General features: G+C 45.1%; 1 protein-coding gene across 20 annotated transcripts in view; it reads right to left on the bottom strand.

Moving 5' to 3' along the window:
- NUMB (NUMB endocytic adaptor protein) overlaps nucleotides 1-15,953 on the bottom strand; it is a 147,843-nt gene that overhangs the window by 40,056 nt on the left and 91,834 nt on the right. For 16 of the 20 annotated variants that reach the window (XM_059691293.1, XM_059691447.1, XM_059691428.1 and 13 more), the window contains one exon: nucleotides 9,991-10,131. In XM_059691293.1, the coding sequence (XP_059547276.1) occupies nucleotides 9,991-10,116 (126 nt within the window). In that variant the 5' untranslated portion in view covers nucleotides 10,117-10,131. Of the gene's footprint in view, nucleotides 1-9,990; nucleotides 10,132-11,083; nucleotides 11,279-15,953 lie in introns of all 20 variants that reach the window. The other 4 variants (XM_059691322.1, XM_059691367.1, XM_059691390.1 and 1 more) reach the window with 1 other exon arrangement.

The raw sequence follows: 15,953 nt of genomic DNA, 5'->3' as shown, positions 1-15,953 counted from the left end.
GCAACACATTACACAAATACCGCTGTGTTATAATTGCCTACAGTATTCAGGGCAGGAATAGACTGTATGGGTTTGCAGCCTAGCAGCTGTAGGGGAACACATTTTTGTCACCCCAGAATATCTCTCTAGCATAAGGATTATTTTAGGCTGGCAATTTTAAGAAACATCATACAATGGAGAAGCACTGAAATCCAAGTAGAAGCTATCCTTTGTAGGACACATTTACCTTTGTAAGGGAACTCTCCATTTCGGAGGGTGTCTCCCTGCTATCCCAGGAAGAGAAGAATAAACTTATCTCTAGAAATTCTTATTAATTCTGAAGATAAAAATTTAAATCTAACAACCTTACCCATTTATAGTGGTTATTTTTCCCTCCCTTAACTGACACCCCCACCTGCAACATTTTCATTTGTCTTCAGCTGAAGATGGTATTTAAGTAGTGCTAGCTTCAGCCATTTTGGCTCAATAAGAGATAGCATGAGTTTAAAGACAGATTCCACATTTAGTCATCTTTGCTTATCTCTTTTTTACTATTAAATTGGAAAAAAATTAACTTAATATTATAGGCTGTTAAAAATGTCAGGTGTTTGTGAGCCAGGATAGTAAAAAGTTAGGACAATTTCTTGGCAGGTGGAATAGAGAAAGCAAGCTGATGACTGAACAAACTGGCTGAGCAATTTACAGCAGATACAGGAGGTCACCAGGGTGGAAAGCCCCAGGTGCCCAGCCACAGGCAAAACTGGTGCTGGATCTTCCCCCCAGGGTGGCCTTTTCTTCCATAGCTGGTCATTCTGTTCAAACCCTCCTGACCTTTCCTCCCTCGAGATAACATCTAGGCCTCAGTTCTATTTTAGCTCCAGGTCAAGAAAAGCAGCAAAACCAGGACCAGTAATGACTCCCTTCCCTGGCATTGACCAATCAGTGGAGACCACAACCCAAAAAGGGCACCCCTGGAAAGTGATGAGTATTTTATTGAGATCTCCCCAAGACCACCCCTAAACTCCCAGCCTTTAAAACCCTCAAGACAAAGGTCCCAGCACACTCTCCTTAGACCACGCCTTTCCCTTTCCCTTTCTCCTCTTCTTCCCCCATAGGCATGCATCTCCTGGAGCTGTCTCGGGCTAACCTAACCGTCTGAACCTGTTCCCAAGGCCCCTTTTTGCTGACTCTCCATGAGCTGACAGCAGCCCCACCTGGGCTAACTTCTTTCCCATTATGTTTCTAGAGAGCCAAAGCAGCCCCGCCTAGTCTTCTATCCTAAGCCCTTCCTTGTTCCACTGTTCTCAGCTTTAATAAATGTACTTTCAAAATCACCTTGATTTGTGTTGTGAAATCTTTCCTGTACAAAGTCGAGAACCCACACGCTACCAGTCTGCCCGAGGCAACCCTCTCTGGGCTCGGGCCCTGTCCAGTAAGATTTGGTGGCTCTGTCAACTAGTTCTAGATGGTTAGATTGAACTCACACCCAGAAATAATACTCTGTCACTGAAGACTACTGTTTCATCAGTCAGATGCTACAGTGATAGGCATATTACACTCAAATTCTGGAAAGCTGTATTTTTCATTTAGAAGTTAGTGATGAATGAACTTTTAAATTAACTCTGATTGAATTCAGCTTTAGAAAGTATTCCTTCATGTTCAGTTGACATGTTGCTTTTTTCAAAGCCCAATAATATATTCTTCTTTTTTTTGCCTATTTTTTAAAATTAAATCTTTATTGTTCAGATTATTACATTTGTTCCTCTTTTTTCTCCCCATAACTCCCCTCCTCCCAGTTCCCACCCCACCCTCCGCCCTCACTCCCCACCCACTGTCCTCATCCACAGGTGCACGATTTTTGTCCAGTCTCTTCCCGCATCTCCCACACCCCTTTCCCCCCCAAGAATAGTCAGTCCATTCCCTTTCTATGTCCCTGATTCTATTATAATCACCAGTTCATTCTGTTCATCAGATTATTTATTCACTTGATTCTTAGATTCACTTGTTGATAGATGCGTATTTGTTGTTCATAATTTATATCTTTACCTTTTTCTTCTCCTTCCTCTTCTTAAAGGATACTTTTCAGCATTTCATATAATCCTGGTTTGGTGGTGATGAACTCCTTTAGCTTTTCCTTATCTGTGAAGCTCTTTATCTGACCTTCAATGATAGCTTTGCTGGATAAAGTAATCTTGGTTGTAGGTTCTTGGTATTCATCACTTTGAATACTTCTTGCCACTCCCTTCTGGCTTGCAAAGTTTCTGTTGAGAAAACAGCTGACAGTCGCGTATGGGTATTCCCTTGTAGGTAACTGAGTTTCTTTCTCTTGCTGCTTTTAAGATTCTCTCTTTATCTTTTGCTCTTGGCATTTTAATTATGATGTGTCTTGGTGTGGTCTTCTTTGGATTCCTTTTGTTTGGGGTTCTCTGCGCTTCCTGGATTTGTAAGTCTATTTCTTTCACCAGGTGGGGGAAGTTTTCTGTCATTATTTCTTCAAATAGGTTTTCAATATCTTGCTCTCTCTCATCTTCTGGCACCCCTATAATTCAGATGTTGGTACGCTTGAAGCTGTCCCAGCTTCCAAATCCCTTCTTAATTTCTCATTACTGGAGAGATCTGTCTTATTAAATGCTTGCTGTGCTTTAAGAGTAAAACTTAGTTTGAAAATGTATCCAGTATTTCTAGATATTTATATTGGTAGTATTTCTTTGTTAGATTATTCCACATTCTGACAGAATCAGAAGACCCATAATATTTTCTAACAGAACTAAGTGGTTTTTTTATCCATTGATTTTAGTATATCTTATAAGTAGCCCCAAACCCTGCAATTTCCTATCCTTTGAAACATTTTTTGGTTGATTCTCTTGGGTTTTTCATATAGATATCATCTGCAGAAACAAACGCAACAAAAAATGTATTGATTTCCCACATTTACAGTTTTTATTTTCTTATGCAAAGATGATTGCCAATTCTAAATATGTTGAATAAAGCAACCTCACCTTCCTCCTAAATTAAATGTAAATGTTTCATGATTCTGCATGACTCTGGGAGACTTTTTCAATCACTTAAAGAATCCTATCTAATAAAAGAGAAACATGGTAATTGGTGTACGACCGCTACCCTTCCCATTGGCAAATCAGCGAGATATGCAAATTAACTGCTAGCCAAGATGGCGGCCGGCAGCCAGGCAGCTTGAAACTAACATGAGGCTTGCATGCTTCAGTGACGGAGGAAACCCACGTTCCCCGCCTGCTTTGCTGGCCTCTGAGCTTACAGTTTAGAGAAACATTGTAACAAATACAGAAGCTAAACAAAACCCCAAAAACCTGCTTTCAGCGAGCCCGGGATCTCAGAGCTGGAGTTATACTTTGTTTCGATTATAGAACCGAAACAAACCAGATACCTTCTTTCAGCAGCAGAAGCCTCAGAGCTGGAGCCAGAGTTAAAGCTGGCCCAGAATAAAAAAAGAAAAAAAAAAAAGGAGCAGTTGGGGGCTTCAGTTGGCCTGAAAACAGCCCTCAGCCCCTCACCCAGGCTGGCCAGGCACCCCAGTGGGGACCCCCACCCTGAAGGGTGTGTGACCAGCTGCAAACAGCCATCATCCCCTCACCCAGGCTAGCCAGGGACCCCAGTGGGGACCCCCACCCTGATCCATGACACCCTTCAGGGCAAACCAGCAAACCCCACCCATGCACCAGGCCTCTATCCTATATAGTAAAAGGGTAACATGCCTCCCAGCACCGGGATCAGCGGAGCCGAGAGGCCTCCCGGCACCGGGATCAATGTGACAGGGGGCAGCGCCCAAACCCCCTGATCGCCCTGTGGCTCTGTGTGTGACAGGGGGCGGGGCCACAACCTCCCTATCCGCCCTGCTCTGTTCATGACAGGGGAAGGCGCCCCAACCCCATGATCAGCCCTGCTCTGTGCCTGATGGGGGGAGCTCCCCAACCCCCTGATCGCCCTGCGGCTCTGTGTGTGACAGGGTGCGGCGCCTCAACCCCCTGATTAGCCCTGCTCTGTGTGACAGGGTAGAGCCATAACCTCCCCATCTGCCCTGCCCTGAGTGTGACAGTGGCAGCGCCCCAACCCCCTGATCGGCCCTGCTCTGTGGGTGATAGAGGGCGGCGCCCCAACCCCCTGATCCGCCCTGCCCTGAGTGTGACAGGGGGCGGTGCCCCAACTCCCCTATCGGCCCTACTCTGTGAGTGACAGGGGGGAGCTCCTGAACCCCCTGTTCGGCCCTGCTCTGTGCATGACAGGGGGGAGCTCCCCAACCCCTTGATTGCCCCTGCTCTGTGCGTGACAGGGTACAGAGCCCCAACCCCCCTAATGGGCCCTGCTCTGTGTGTGACAGGGGGCAGTGCCCCAACCCCCTGATTGGCCCTGCTCTGTGCATGACAGGGTACAGAGCCCCAACCCCGTGATGGGCCCTGCTCTGTGTGTTACAGGGGGTGGCGCTGCAACCTCCCCATCGACCCTGCCTTGAGTGTGACGGGGCGGTGCCCCAACTCCCCAATCGGCCCTACCCTGAGCGTGACAGGGTGGCATCGCAACCTCCCAATCTGCCCTGCTCTGTGCATGACAGGGGAAGGCGCCCCAACTCCCCAATCGGCCCTGCTCAGAGCCCAACCAGGGGCTGCACCTAGGGATTGGGCCTGCCCTCTGCCAACCGGGAGCAGGCCTAAGCCAGCAGGTCATTATCTCCCGAGGGGTCTCAGACTGCGAGAGGGCACAGGCCGGGCTGAGGGGCCCCCCCTTCCCCCCGAGTGCACAAATTTTTGTGCACCAGGCCTCTAGTCCTATATAATAAAAGGGTAATATGCAAATTGACCCTAACGACGGTTGCTATGACGTGCACTGACCACCAGGGGGCAGACACTCAATGCAGGAGCCGCCCCCTGATGGTCAGTACACTTCCATAGGGGAAGCGCTGTTCAGCCAGAAGCCAGCACATGGCTGGCCAGCACAGCAGTGGTGGCAGCGGGATCCGTGTCAGCACTAAAGATGTCTCTGTGGGGAGCGGGCCTAAGCCATTAGTCGGACATACCCTAAGGGCTCCTGGGATGCCAGAGGGATGTCTGACTGCCAGCTTAGGCCCGATTCCCTGGGGAGTGGGCCTAAGCCAGAAAGAACATCCCCCAAGGGGTCCTGGAGTGCGAGAAGGCGCAGGAGGGCTGAGGGACCCCCCTGAGTGCGCGCATTTTTGTGCACCAGACTTCTAGTATATCTCTAGTATATTATGCTATTCTTATTTTGCTAAGATGATTTATTGGGACTGGATAATAAATATCTTAACATTTTTTATTGAGATGTAATTCACATTACATAAAATTAGGCATTTTAAAGTGAATAATTCAGTGTCAGTACATTCACAGTGTTGTGTAATCACCACCTTTATCTAATTCCAAAATGTTTTTTTTCCACACCGAAAGGAAAACCTGACCCATTAAGCATTTGCTTCCACTGCTGCTAGCAACCAATAACTTGCATTCTGTCTTTATGGATTTACCTATTCTGAATATTTCATGTAAATGGAATCATACAATATGTGACTTTTTGTATTCGGGCATATTTCACTAGTATACTGTTTTTGAGGTTCACCACATTCTAGTATGTATAAGTACTTGACTGCTTTTTATAGCTGAGTAATATTCCTTTGCAGTTTGCTTATCCATTCTTCCATTGAGGGACATTTGGGCTGTTTCCATTTTTTGGCTATTGTGAATAGTGGTGCTATAAACATAGTGTACCTGTATGTATTTGAGTACCGTTTTTGATTCTTTGGGGTACATACCTTTCAGTGGAGTTACTTAGTCATATGGTAATTCTATGTTTAGCTTTCTAAGAAACCACTGAACTGCTTTCCACAGAAGCGGAATGATTTTACATTCCCACCAGCAACATATAAGGGTTCTAGTTTCTTCACATCCTTGTCAATACATTATTTTCTGTTTTTGTTTTTTAAGTATAGCCATACAACTGGGTGTGATGTGTTACTTCACTGTGGTATTGATAAGCCATTTCCCTGATAACTAATGATGTTATGTTGTTGGCCATTTGTATATCTTCTTTGGAGAAATTTCGATTCAAGTCCTTTGCCCATTTTGAAAGCAGGTTCTTTTATATATTCTGAATACTAGACTCTTATCTGATTTCTAAATGTTTTCTCCCATTCTGTAGTTGTCTGTTCACTCCTATAAAAATATACTTTGATGCACTAAAGTTTTTAATTTTAATGAAGTCTAGTTTATCTATTTTTTCTTTTGATACTCATGCTTTTCATGTCATATCAAAGAATATATTGCCAGATTCAAGGTCATAAAGATTTACCCCTATGTTTTTTCTTCTAAGAGATTTATGGCAATTTTTACTTGTATATTTATGTTGTTGATCCATTTTGAGTTAATTTTGGTATATGGTGTGAGGAAGGAGGTCTAAATTCTTATTTATCCTATATGAAAATCCATTTTTCTCTTCCAGTTTGTTGAAGAGACTATTCTTTCCCATTGAATGGTCTTGGTACTCTTTTAAAAAACCAATTGGCCATAGACATATAGGTTTATTTCTGTACTTTTAATTCTATTTTCATTGTTCTATATCAGTGATGGCGAACATATGACATAAGTGTCAGAGGTGACACGCGAACTAATTTTTTGGTTGATTTTTCTTTGTTAAATGGCATTTAAATATATAAAATAAATATCAAAAATATAAGTCTTTGTTTTACTATGGTTGCAAATATCAAAAATTTCTATATGTGACACGGCACCAGAGTTAAGTTAGGGTTTTTCAAAATGCTGACACGCAGAGCTCAAAAGGTTCGCCATCACTGTTCTATATACATCATTCCTTATGCCAGAATTACAATGTTTTGATTACTATAGCTTTGTACCAAGCATTGAGATGAAGAAGTGTGAGTTCTTTAACTCTGCTTGCCTAAAAGAGATATCTACATGAGAAAATTGTGACAAAGGTACACAAAGAAAACATCCTATCCTAACTAATAAAAGAGAAACATGGTAATTAGCCGTACATCTGCTACCCTTCCCATTGGCTAATCAGGGTGATATGCAAATTAACTGCCAGACAAGATGGCAGCCGGCAGCCAGGCAGCTGGAAGCAAACATGAGGCTTGCTTGCTTCAGTGACAGAGGACTCCAACGTTCCCTGCCTGCCGCTGCGGGCCTCTGAGCTTGCAGTTTGAAACATTGTTACAATATAGAAGCTAAACAAAACCCCAGAAACCTGCTTTCAGCCAGCCGGGATCTCAGAGCTGGAGTTGATACAGTGTTTCGATTATAGAACCCAAACAAACCAGATACCTTCTTTCAGCAGCAGAGGCCTCAGAGCTGGAGCCAGAGCTAAAGCTGGCCCAGAATAAAAATAAAAATAAAAAAAGGAGCAGTTGGGAGTTTCAGTCACCCGCCAGCCTGAAAACAGCCCTCAGCCCCTCACTCAGACTGGCCAGGCACCCAAGTGGGGACTCCCACCCTGAAGGGTGTGTGACCAGCTGCAAACAGCCATCATCCCCTCACCCAGGCTAGCCAGGCACCCAAGCGGGACCGCCACCCTGATCCAGGACACCCTTCAGGGCAAACCAGCCGGCCCCCACCCATGCACCAGGCCTCTATCCTATATAGTAAAAGGGTAACATGCCTCCCAGCACCGGGATCAGCGGAGCCGAGAGGCCTCCCGGCACCGGGATCAGTGTGACAGGGGACAGCGCCCAAACCCCCTGATCGCCCTGCGGCTCTGTGTGTGACAGGGGGCGGGGCCACAACCTCCCTATCCGCCCTGCTCTGTTCATGACAGGGGAAGGTGCCCCAACCCCCTGATCAGCCCTGCTCTGTGCCTGATGGGGGGAGCTCCCCAACCCCCTGATTGCCCTAGGGCTCTGTGTGTGACAGGGTGCGGGGCCCCAACCTATCCCCCCTCCGCCAGGGGCCCTGCTCTGTGTGTGATGGGGTAGAGCGATAACTTCCCCATCGGCCCTGCCCTGAGTGTGACAGTGGCGGCGCCCCAACCCCCTGATCGGCCCTGCTCTGTGGGTGACAGGGGGCAGTGCCCCAACTCCCCTATCGGCCCTACTCTGTGAGTGACGGGGGAGCTCCTCAACCCCCTGATCGGCCCTGCTCTGTGCGTGACAGGGGGGAGTTCCCCAACCCCCTGATGGGCCCTGCCCTGTGCGTGACAGGGGGGAGCTCCCCAACCCCGATTGACCCTGCTCTGTGCGTGAAAGGGTACTGAGCCCCAACCCCTCTGATTGGCCCCGCTCTGTGCATGACAGGGGGTGGAGCCACAACCTCCCCATCGACCCTGCCTTGAGACTGACAGGGGGCGGTACTCCAACCCCCCAATCGGCCCTACCCTGAGCGTGACTGAGGGTGGCATCGCAACCTCCCAATCTGCCCTGCTCTGTGCATGACAGAGGGCGGTGCCCCAACTCCCCAATCGGCCCTGCTCTGAGCCCGACCAGGGGCTGCACCTAGGGATTGGGCCTGCCCTCTGCCAACCAGGAGCAGGCCTAAGCCAGCAGGGCGTTATCTCCCAAGGGGTCCCAGACTGGGAGAGGGCACAGGCCGGGCTGAGGGACCCCCCCTTCCCCCTGAGTGCACAAATTTTTGTGCACCGGGCCTCTAGTCTATATAATAAAAGCATAATATGCAAATTGACTGAAGGACCGAACAGCAGAATGACTGTGTGAATGACCTAACTATGACACACACTGGAGCCAGGCCAGCCAAGGCAGGTGCAATGAGATTGTTTGGTAGGCCCCGCCATCGCCCCACTATCACCCCGCTGAGGGAGGCACAGGCCACCCTCTGCAGTGCGATTGATGGGGGGGCTCTGCAATCGACTGCCCCGCTGAGGGAGGCCCAGGCCACCGGCCAGCGGGGCAATCAATGGGGAAGGGGGCCTCCCTCTGCTGGGTGATCGATCTGGGAGCCCCGCAATCAATCACCCCACAGAGGGAGGCCCAGGCCAGCCAAGTGATCGCACCCCACTCCTGTCACCCACAGAGGGAGATGACCAGTGGCAGGGGACAGTGCCGCATAGATGGCAAGCAGTGGCAGTGGTGGGGGCGGGGACAGCTGCTGGGGGAAGGAAAGCCCCAATAGGCCCTGATCGCCAGCCAGGCCTAGGACCCTACCCAAGGGGTCCCAAATTGCGAGAGGGCACAGGCCGGGCTGAGGGACACCCCCCATGCACAGCTTTTGTGTGCTGGGCCTCTAGTCTATATATATAAAAGCCTACTGACCAGTAACTATGAAGCACATTGACCACCAAGGGGAATGCAGGAGCTGCCAAACTGTGGTGACTTGGCAGCTGTGGTTCTCAGGTGACACACCCAGAACCAGAGAGGAGAGAGTTCGATCCCTGGGTGCCTCACCTGAGAACTGCCCTCTTGCAATCTGGGACCCCTCGGGGGACACTGGAGAGCTGGTTTCGGCCTGATCCCTGCAGGCCAGGCTGAGGGACCCCACCAGTGCACGAATCCATGCACTGGGCCTCTAGTTTAAATATAAATAAAAAAATCACTAATTTTAACCTGTTTTATTAAATCTATCACTGAAGCAGAATATGAAGATACTAGAAGCCCCGTGCATGAAATTCGTGCACTGGGGGGGGGGGGGTGTCCCCCAGCCTGGCCTGTGCCCTCTCACAGTGCAAGAGCCCCGCAATCTATAGCCCCAAAGAGGTAGGCTTTGATGGATTGCCTGAGCCACGGGACCCGGCCTCGCCATGGGACCCTCCAGCCTCGCCACAGGGAGCTGTAGGACCCACCTCCACACTGCTCATGCAGCATCAAGCCCCTGCCCACCCGTGCACACCCGCAGCCTCCTGGTGATCGCTCATTACAGTGTGAGGGCGACATGACCACATAGGCTTTTATTAATAGGATTAGTTTTATGAGGCTTTTCTTTTAACTTTCCTAATTAATGGGACTTCACATATAATAAACTGCCCATTCTTTTTTACACATACATTTATAGAAACGTGATCTTTTACCTTAACTGGGAAGCTACATTTTCCGGTACGAACCCCTTCTTCATCTGTTTGCCACTGATGTGGACGACTGGCCTCTGGAATATAAACATCTTTCTTTCTCCTGAAACTTTGCCGTAGTTTGTTCATTTTAATTTTTACAACCTGTAGACAGAGTTAAAGAAATATAAAAAAGTAATTATTACCTTCTCGCATATTTAAATTTTGGTTTATAATATTAATGAAAAAACTAATGTATCAAAGTAAAGATTTTGGTTTGGGGGGAAATGAGCAATTAGTATACTTCCTCTAATACTAAGCTCAAACAAATCATTTCACATTTTGAAGACAATTAGAATACTAGTCTCGTAAAACAACAATAACCTTTTAGGATTTGCACAGATGTTATTCTGAGACTTTAATTATAATAATTCAATGAGTATATCCCTATTGACCTACCTCTCAAATCCATTCTCACGCCTAAAAATGAAAATTTGTACATGTAGGCCAAACTATACACTGTTAAAAATTTCTAAAAACTTTCATACTTCTGAGGAAAATAATTCAGTCTGAAACATTGAAATCTGGGGACCTTTTTGGCTTATTATTGAAGACAGTAAGCAAAGCAGGGACTATAGTCACCATTTTGTAAAAGGGTGTTTTACAAAAAGGAATAAAATAATGTTTCTTTTAAACATGTTTAAAGGAAAAGTTCTACTAGGATAAAATTATTCTAAAGAGAAATTTCTTACAAGCAATATGACATCAGAATGTACTTTCATATCTATAGTCATTACAGATATGAAAGAAGTCCAAGAGAATCACTCATCAGCTGCCTCCTCACACACCCTACGGGGGATTGAGCACGAGTTAATGAAGTAGCCCAAGTCTCATCATTAACTCTGTAAGTTAAAAAGTATTAAACTATAGTCAGTTTTTTGTTTTGTTATTGAAAGAGGCACTTCTCTACTGCTTTCAAAGGTGCAGCAGAAATCACAAAACTATAGAGAAGGAAGACCTAACTGATAAGAAATAACAGAACATTCAAGAACCAATGAATAAACATAATGAATAAGTGTCCCTTTACAGAGCAAATCTCAAAATCTAAAATCAATACCTCTAGTCCTAGCTGGTTTGGCTCAATGGATAGAGTGTCAGCCTGCGGACTGAAGGGTCTTGGGTTCGATTTCAGTCAAGGGCATGTGCCTGGGTTGCAGCCTCGATCCCCAGGGTGGGGCATGCAGGAGACAGCCAACCAATGATTCTCTCTCATCATTGATGTTTCTATCTCTCTCTCCCTCTCCTTTCCTCTCTGAAATCAATAAAAATAGTTTTTAATTAAATAAATAAAATAAAATAAATACCTCCAATTTTTTGTTAAGTTGCAGTGCTCATTATTTTAGGTACCTCACAGCCTAAAAGAAATCTAGACTTGAGAAAATGAGTGACAAAGCTACATAAAGGAAACATCCTCTTTGTCAGGAGTGTTAAACAGCAAGAGATTAAACAGTGATTGCCATGTGACACCACTGAAAGACTTGAAAATCAAAGTTTGCATTCTGAGGAAAGTCATTTTGTATTTTAAAATGCATAATGACACAGCAGAACTATTATCAAATTAGCTACTTTACACAGACAAGTCAATCTTACCACATATCTTCTCAAAAGGTAAAAAGTCTGACAGACAAATGGCAATGTAAAAAATCTCTGGATTTTCTAAAAATAAACTTATTATTTCTCAATTCAAAACTGATTTACAGAGCATAGGAGGTAGATGTTAAATAATCAAAGGGCTGGACAAAAGGTAGTCTAATACTCTGCCTTGAAGTAGATCACTCCTTCCTAAACTAAGCTAAATTAGAGTGCACCTTAATCTAACAGACTTACAAAAAGAATTACATAAGCTTCCTTGATTATACATACTGTTATACTCTTTCATATCACATTTAAAAAATATACACAAATACCAGAAAATGAAAAACACCTATACCCCTTGCTCAAATTGGCACTCTAAGAATCTTTTGACCAAGTGAATCCTTTCTACTTAATTTTTTTTCTCTTAACAAACAGACTACCCTCCTACCGAGTTAGTCAGGCCAGACACCTAAGAGTCATCACTACAATTACCCTTTCTCTGACCAGTGACTCCACTGATTTTGCCTCCTTAGTATATCTTTAATTCATTCCCCAACCACCACCACGAGTTCTACTAGCCTTAGATATTTTTGCTTAAATTATTTCAAAAGCCTTTCACTAAATGGTCTTGTTGCTTCCAAGAGAAGTCCATTCCACTCTGTTCTCCTGACTACTGCCAGAGTGCTTTCTAAAACACAAATCTGACCACGCAATTACACTGATTAAAATTTCAATTGCTTCACTTCACTTTCAAGCCCAAATTCCTAAGCAGGGCAAACACAGTCCTTTTCATTTGGTTTCACTCACCAATCTTTTCATCAGTCCCCATTCACATGCTAAGCTCCAGCCATACTAAACTACAATTCTCCAAACAAGACAGGCCCTCTTTCAGAACGTCTGTATATGTTCCTCCCCATGCCTAGAAAGACCTTCTCCGGTTTGCCTCTGGTTAAAGTCTATTCCTTATCTTTTAATAAGTCAGTTCAGGAGTCTTCAAGGAAGCTAGCATTTTTTTCTAACAAGCCCCTACCTGGCCTGGGTTGGGTCCTTCCATTTCATATGACTACCGTTAACACCTACAGCTTACTTCTATTACTGTACTCATCAAAACTTTTAGCAACTTTCTATTTCCTTAATAGTAGACTATATTTTGTTTAAATAGTACCCCTACATCCTAACACAGTGCCTGTCACATATATGACAAAAAGTAGTTCAATCCTCTGCCTTTATGTAGATCACTCATCTGTACTATAAATTTGAAGAAACTAAAAGATAAAATAGACCCCCATCATATTAGACTAGGGGCCCGGTACACAAAGATTCGTGCACTGGGTGTGGGTCCCTCAGCCCAACCTGCACCCTCTCCAATCTGGGAGCCCTCTTCAATCTGGGAGTTTCTGTCTTTGCAATCATATGAGCGAATTGTCTGAGACCCCAACCAAATTTGGTTTGTTGCTTACAGAATAATAGAGGCTTTTTTTTTTCTTTGCTTCATTGGTGGAGATTTCCTGAAAGTTTTAGGATTATCATCCCTTTAATTTTTCCTAGACACTCTGATTTTACTTATGTCTCTCACCTTTGCTATCCCTCCATCCCCCACCGCAACAGTAACTTGCTCCAGGCTTACTTTGCTCTAGTGCAGTGGTTCTCAACCTTGGCTGCACATTAGAATCACCGGGAATCTTTTTAAAATCCTGATTTCTGGGCCTCATCCTCCGGAAATTCTGTTTCTTTGTTATGGGGTGGGGCCACAACATTAGTAACAAAGAAACAGAATTTCTGGAGGATGAGGCCCAGAAATCAGGATTTTAAAAAGATTCCCAGGTGATTCCAATGTGCAGCCAAGGTTGAGAACCACTGGTCTAGGACAGTGGTCGACAAACTCATTAGTCAACAGAGCCAAATATCAATAGTACAATGATTGAAATTTCTTTTGAGAGCCAAATTTTTTAAACTTAAGCTATATAGGTAGGTATATTGTTATTAACTTAATTAGGGTCCTCCTAAGGCTTAGGAAGAACCACACTCAAGGGGCCAAAGAGCCACATTTGGCTTGCGAGTTGCAGTTTGCCAACCACGGGTCTAGGAGATCCGTCTGCCACCAGAACTACGATTCCGAGTACTCCTGGTGCTCCCCGCACTCTTGGTTTTCCCTTCCTGCTCTGTCTCTGTCCCATGGCCTCCCACCCTGCCAAGTCCTCCAAGCAGCCAGCTCTCCCTCTCTGGTCTGTCTGGCAGCTTGGGGAGCCAAGTTCCCCAAGCCGCTCCACTCTCTGCTGGCTCTCCTGCTATGTCTCCCCCCCCCCCCCCCCGCAAGCCTCCGGCTCTCCCGCTCTGCTCTCCACCCGGTGGCTTGGGGGAGCAACCAAGGGAGCCACGTCCCCCCAAGCTGCCGGCTCTCCTGCTCTGCTCTCCGCACAGCGCCTATGTATGCAAATCAAGCCACCAAATTTGTCGGGTTAATTTGCATACTCACTCCTGATTGGTGAGCGTAGCGGAGGGACAGTCAATTTACATGTTTCTCTTTCATTATATAAGATGGTATTTACTAGGTAGAGTAGATGTAGACATAGAAGACCAGGGAATCATCAGTGTTGGAAGACACTACAGGTGTAATAGCAGGCCAACCTCCCATTGACAAAGAAATCACTTTGAGTCTCTGTCTGAGGTACAGCAGCTGTGTGTGAAGCCTCCCCCCACCAGCCAGAGGAGCCACCACAACTGTGAACAGCACCCACCAGAGGAGTTGCTACCAACTGAGGAGCAGCTGCTACCACAACTGCCCAAGGAGCAACCGCAGCCCGAGGAGCCACTGCCACCCAAGGAGCAGCCACTGAACGACTCAACATCTAGATATGGCGGTACGATCAAACATGGGTAGACAAAGAAACCCCCAAAGGAAAGAAAAGGAGGACTTGCCAGAAAAGCAGTTAAGTGATACAGAGGCATGCAACATGACAGAAAAAGAATTCAGATTAAGGGTCCTAGAGTGCATAAACCAGATGGAGGAAAAAAATCAACAACTTATGCAAGAAGCAAGAAGAAACAGATGAAAAAAATCAATAAATTATGTAATAACCAGGAAGAAATGAAGAGTGATATAGCTACAATAAAAAACACCATTGTAAGTTTCAACAGTAGACTAGGAGAAGCGGAGGACTGAATTAGCAAATTAGAAGACAGGGAAACAAAACACACCCAAACTGAACAGCAATTGGAGAAAAAAATTAAAAGACAGGAGGAGAGCCTAGGGGAGCTATGGGACAACATGAAATGAAACAACATAGGAATAATAGGGGTGCCAGAACAACAGAAAAAGAAACAAGGGTTAGAAAACCTATTTGAAGAAATAATATCAGAAAACTTCCCAGAGGTGGGGAAGAAAAAAATCACACAAGCACAGGAAGTCCCAAACAAGGTGAATCCGAAAAGACCCACACCAAGACACATCATAATTACCATGGCAAATGTTCAGGACAAAGAGAGAATCTAACAGGCTGCAAGAGAGAGACGGAAAGTTACATTCAAGAGATCTCCCATTAGATTATCAAATGATTTCTCAACAGAAACACAACAGGCCAGAAAAGAATGGACGGAAATTTACAAAGTGATGCAAAGCAAAGGACTGAATCCAAGAATACTCTATCCAGCAAGGCTATCATTCAAAATTAAAGGGGAAATAAGAAGCTTCACAGACAAAAAAAGGCTAAGGGAGTTTATCACCACCAAGCCAGCAATGCAAGAAATGCTAAAGGGACTGGTGTAAAAAGAAGAAATAAAAAGCTCAGAAAGAAAACAGCCACACACAAAAAAAGAAATGGCTACAAACAATTACCTTTCAATAATAACTTTAAACGTAAACGGACTAAATGCTCCAACCAAAAGACATCGAGTGGCTGAATGGATAAAAAAACATGACCCATACATTTGCTGTCTACAAGAGAGCCACCTGAGAAGAAGGGAATCACACAGACTGAAAGTGAAGGGCTGGAAAAATATCTTTCAGGCAAATGGAAGTGAAAAAAAAGCTGGGGTAGCAATACTTATATCGGACAAAATAGACCTCAAAGTGAAGGCCATAACAAGAGATAAGGAAGGCCACTTCATAATACTAAAGGGATCAACACAAGAAGAAGATATAACCCTGATAAACATATATGCACCCAATGCAGGAGCACCCAAATACATAAAAAAAACTCCTGGAAGATATCAAAGGAGAGATCGACAACAATACAATCATAGTAGGGGACTTTAATATACCACTGGATAAATCCTCTAGACAACCAACTAGCAAAGAAACAGAAATCCTAAATGACTCACTAGATCAAATGGACTTAATTGACATCTTCAGA

Source organism: Myotis daubentonii, chromosome 1 (assembly GCF_963259705.1).
Source record: "Myotis daubentonii chromosome 1, mMyoDau2.1, whole genome shotgun sequence".
Taxonomy (NCBI): Eukaryota; Metazoa; Chordata; class Mammalia; order Chiroptera; family Vespertilionidae; genus Myotis; species Myotis daubentonii.
Note: the sequence above shows the minus strand (reverse complement) of the source record. Positions and strands in the feature narration are given on the sequence as shown.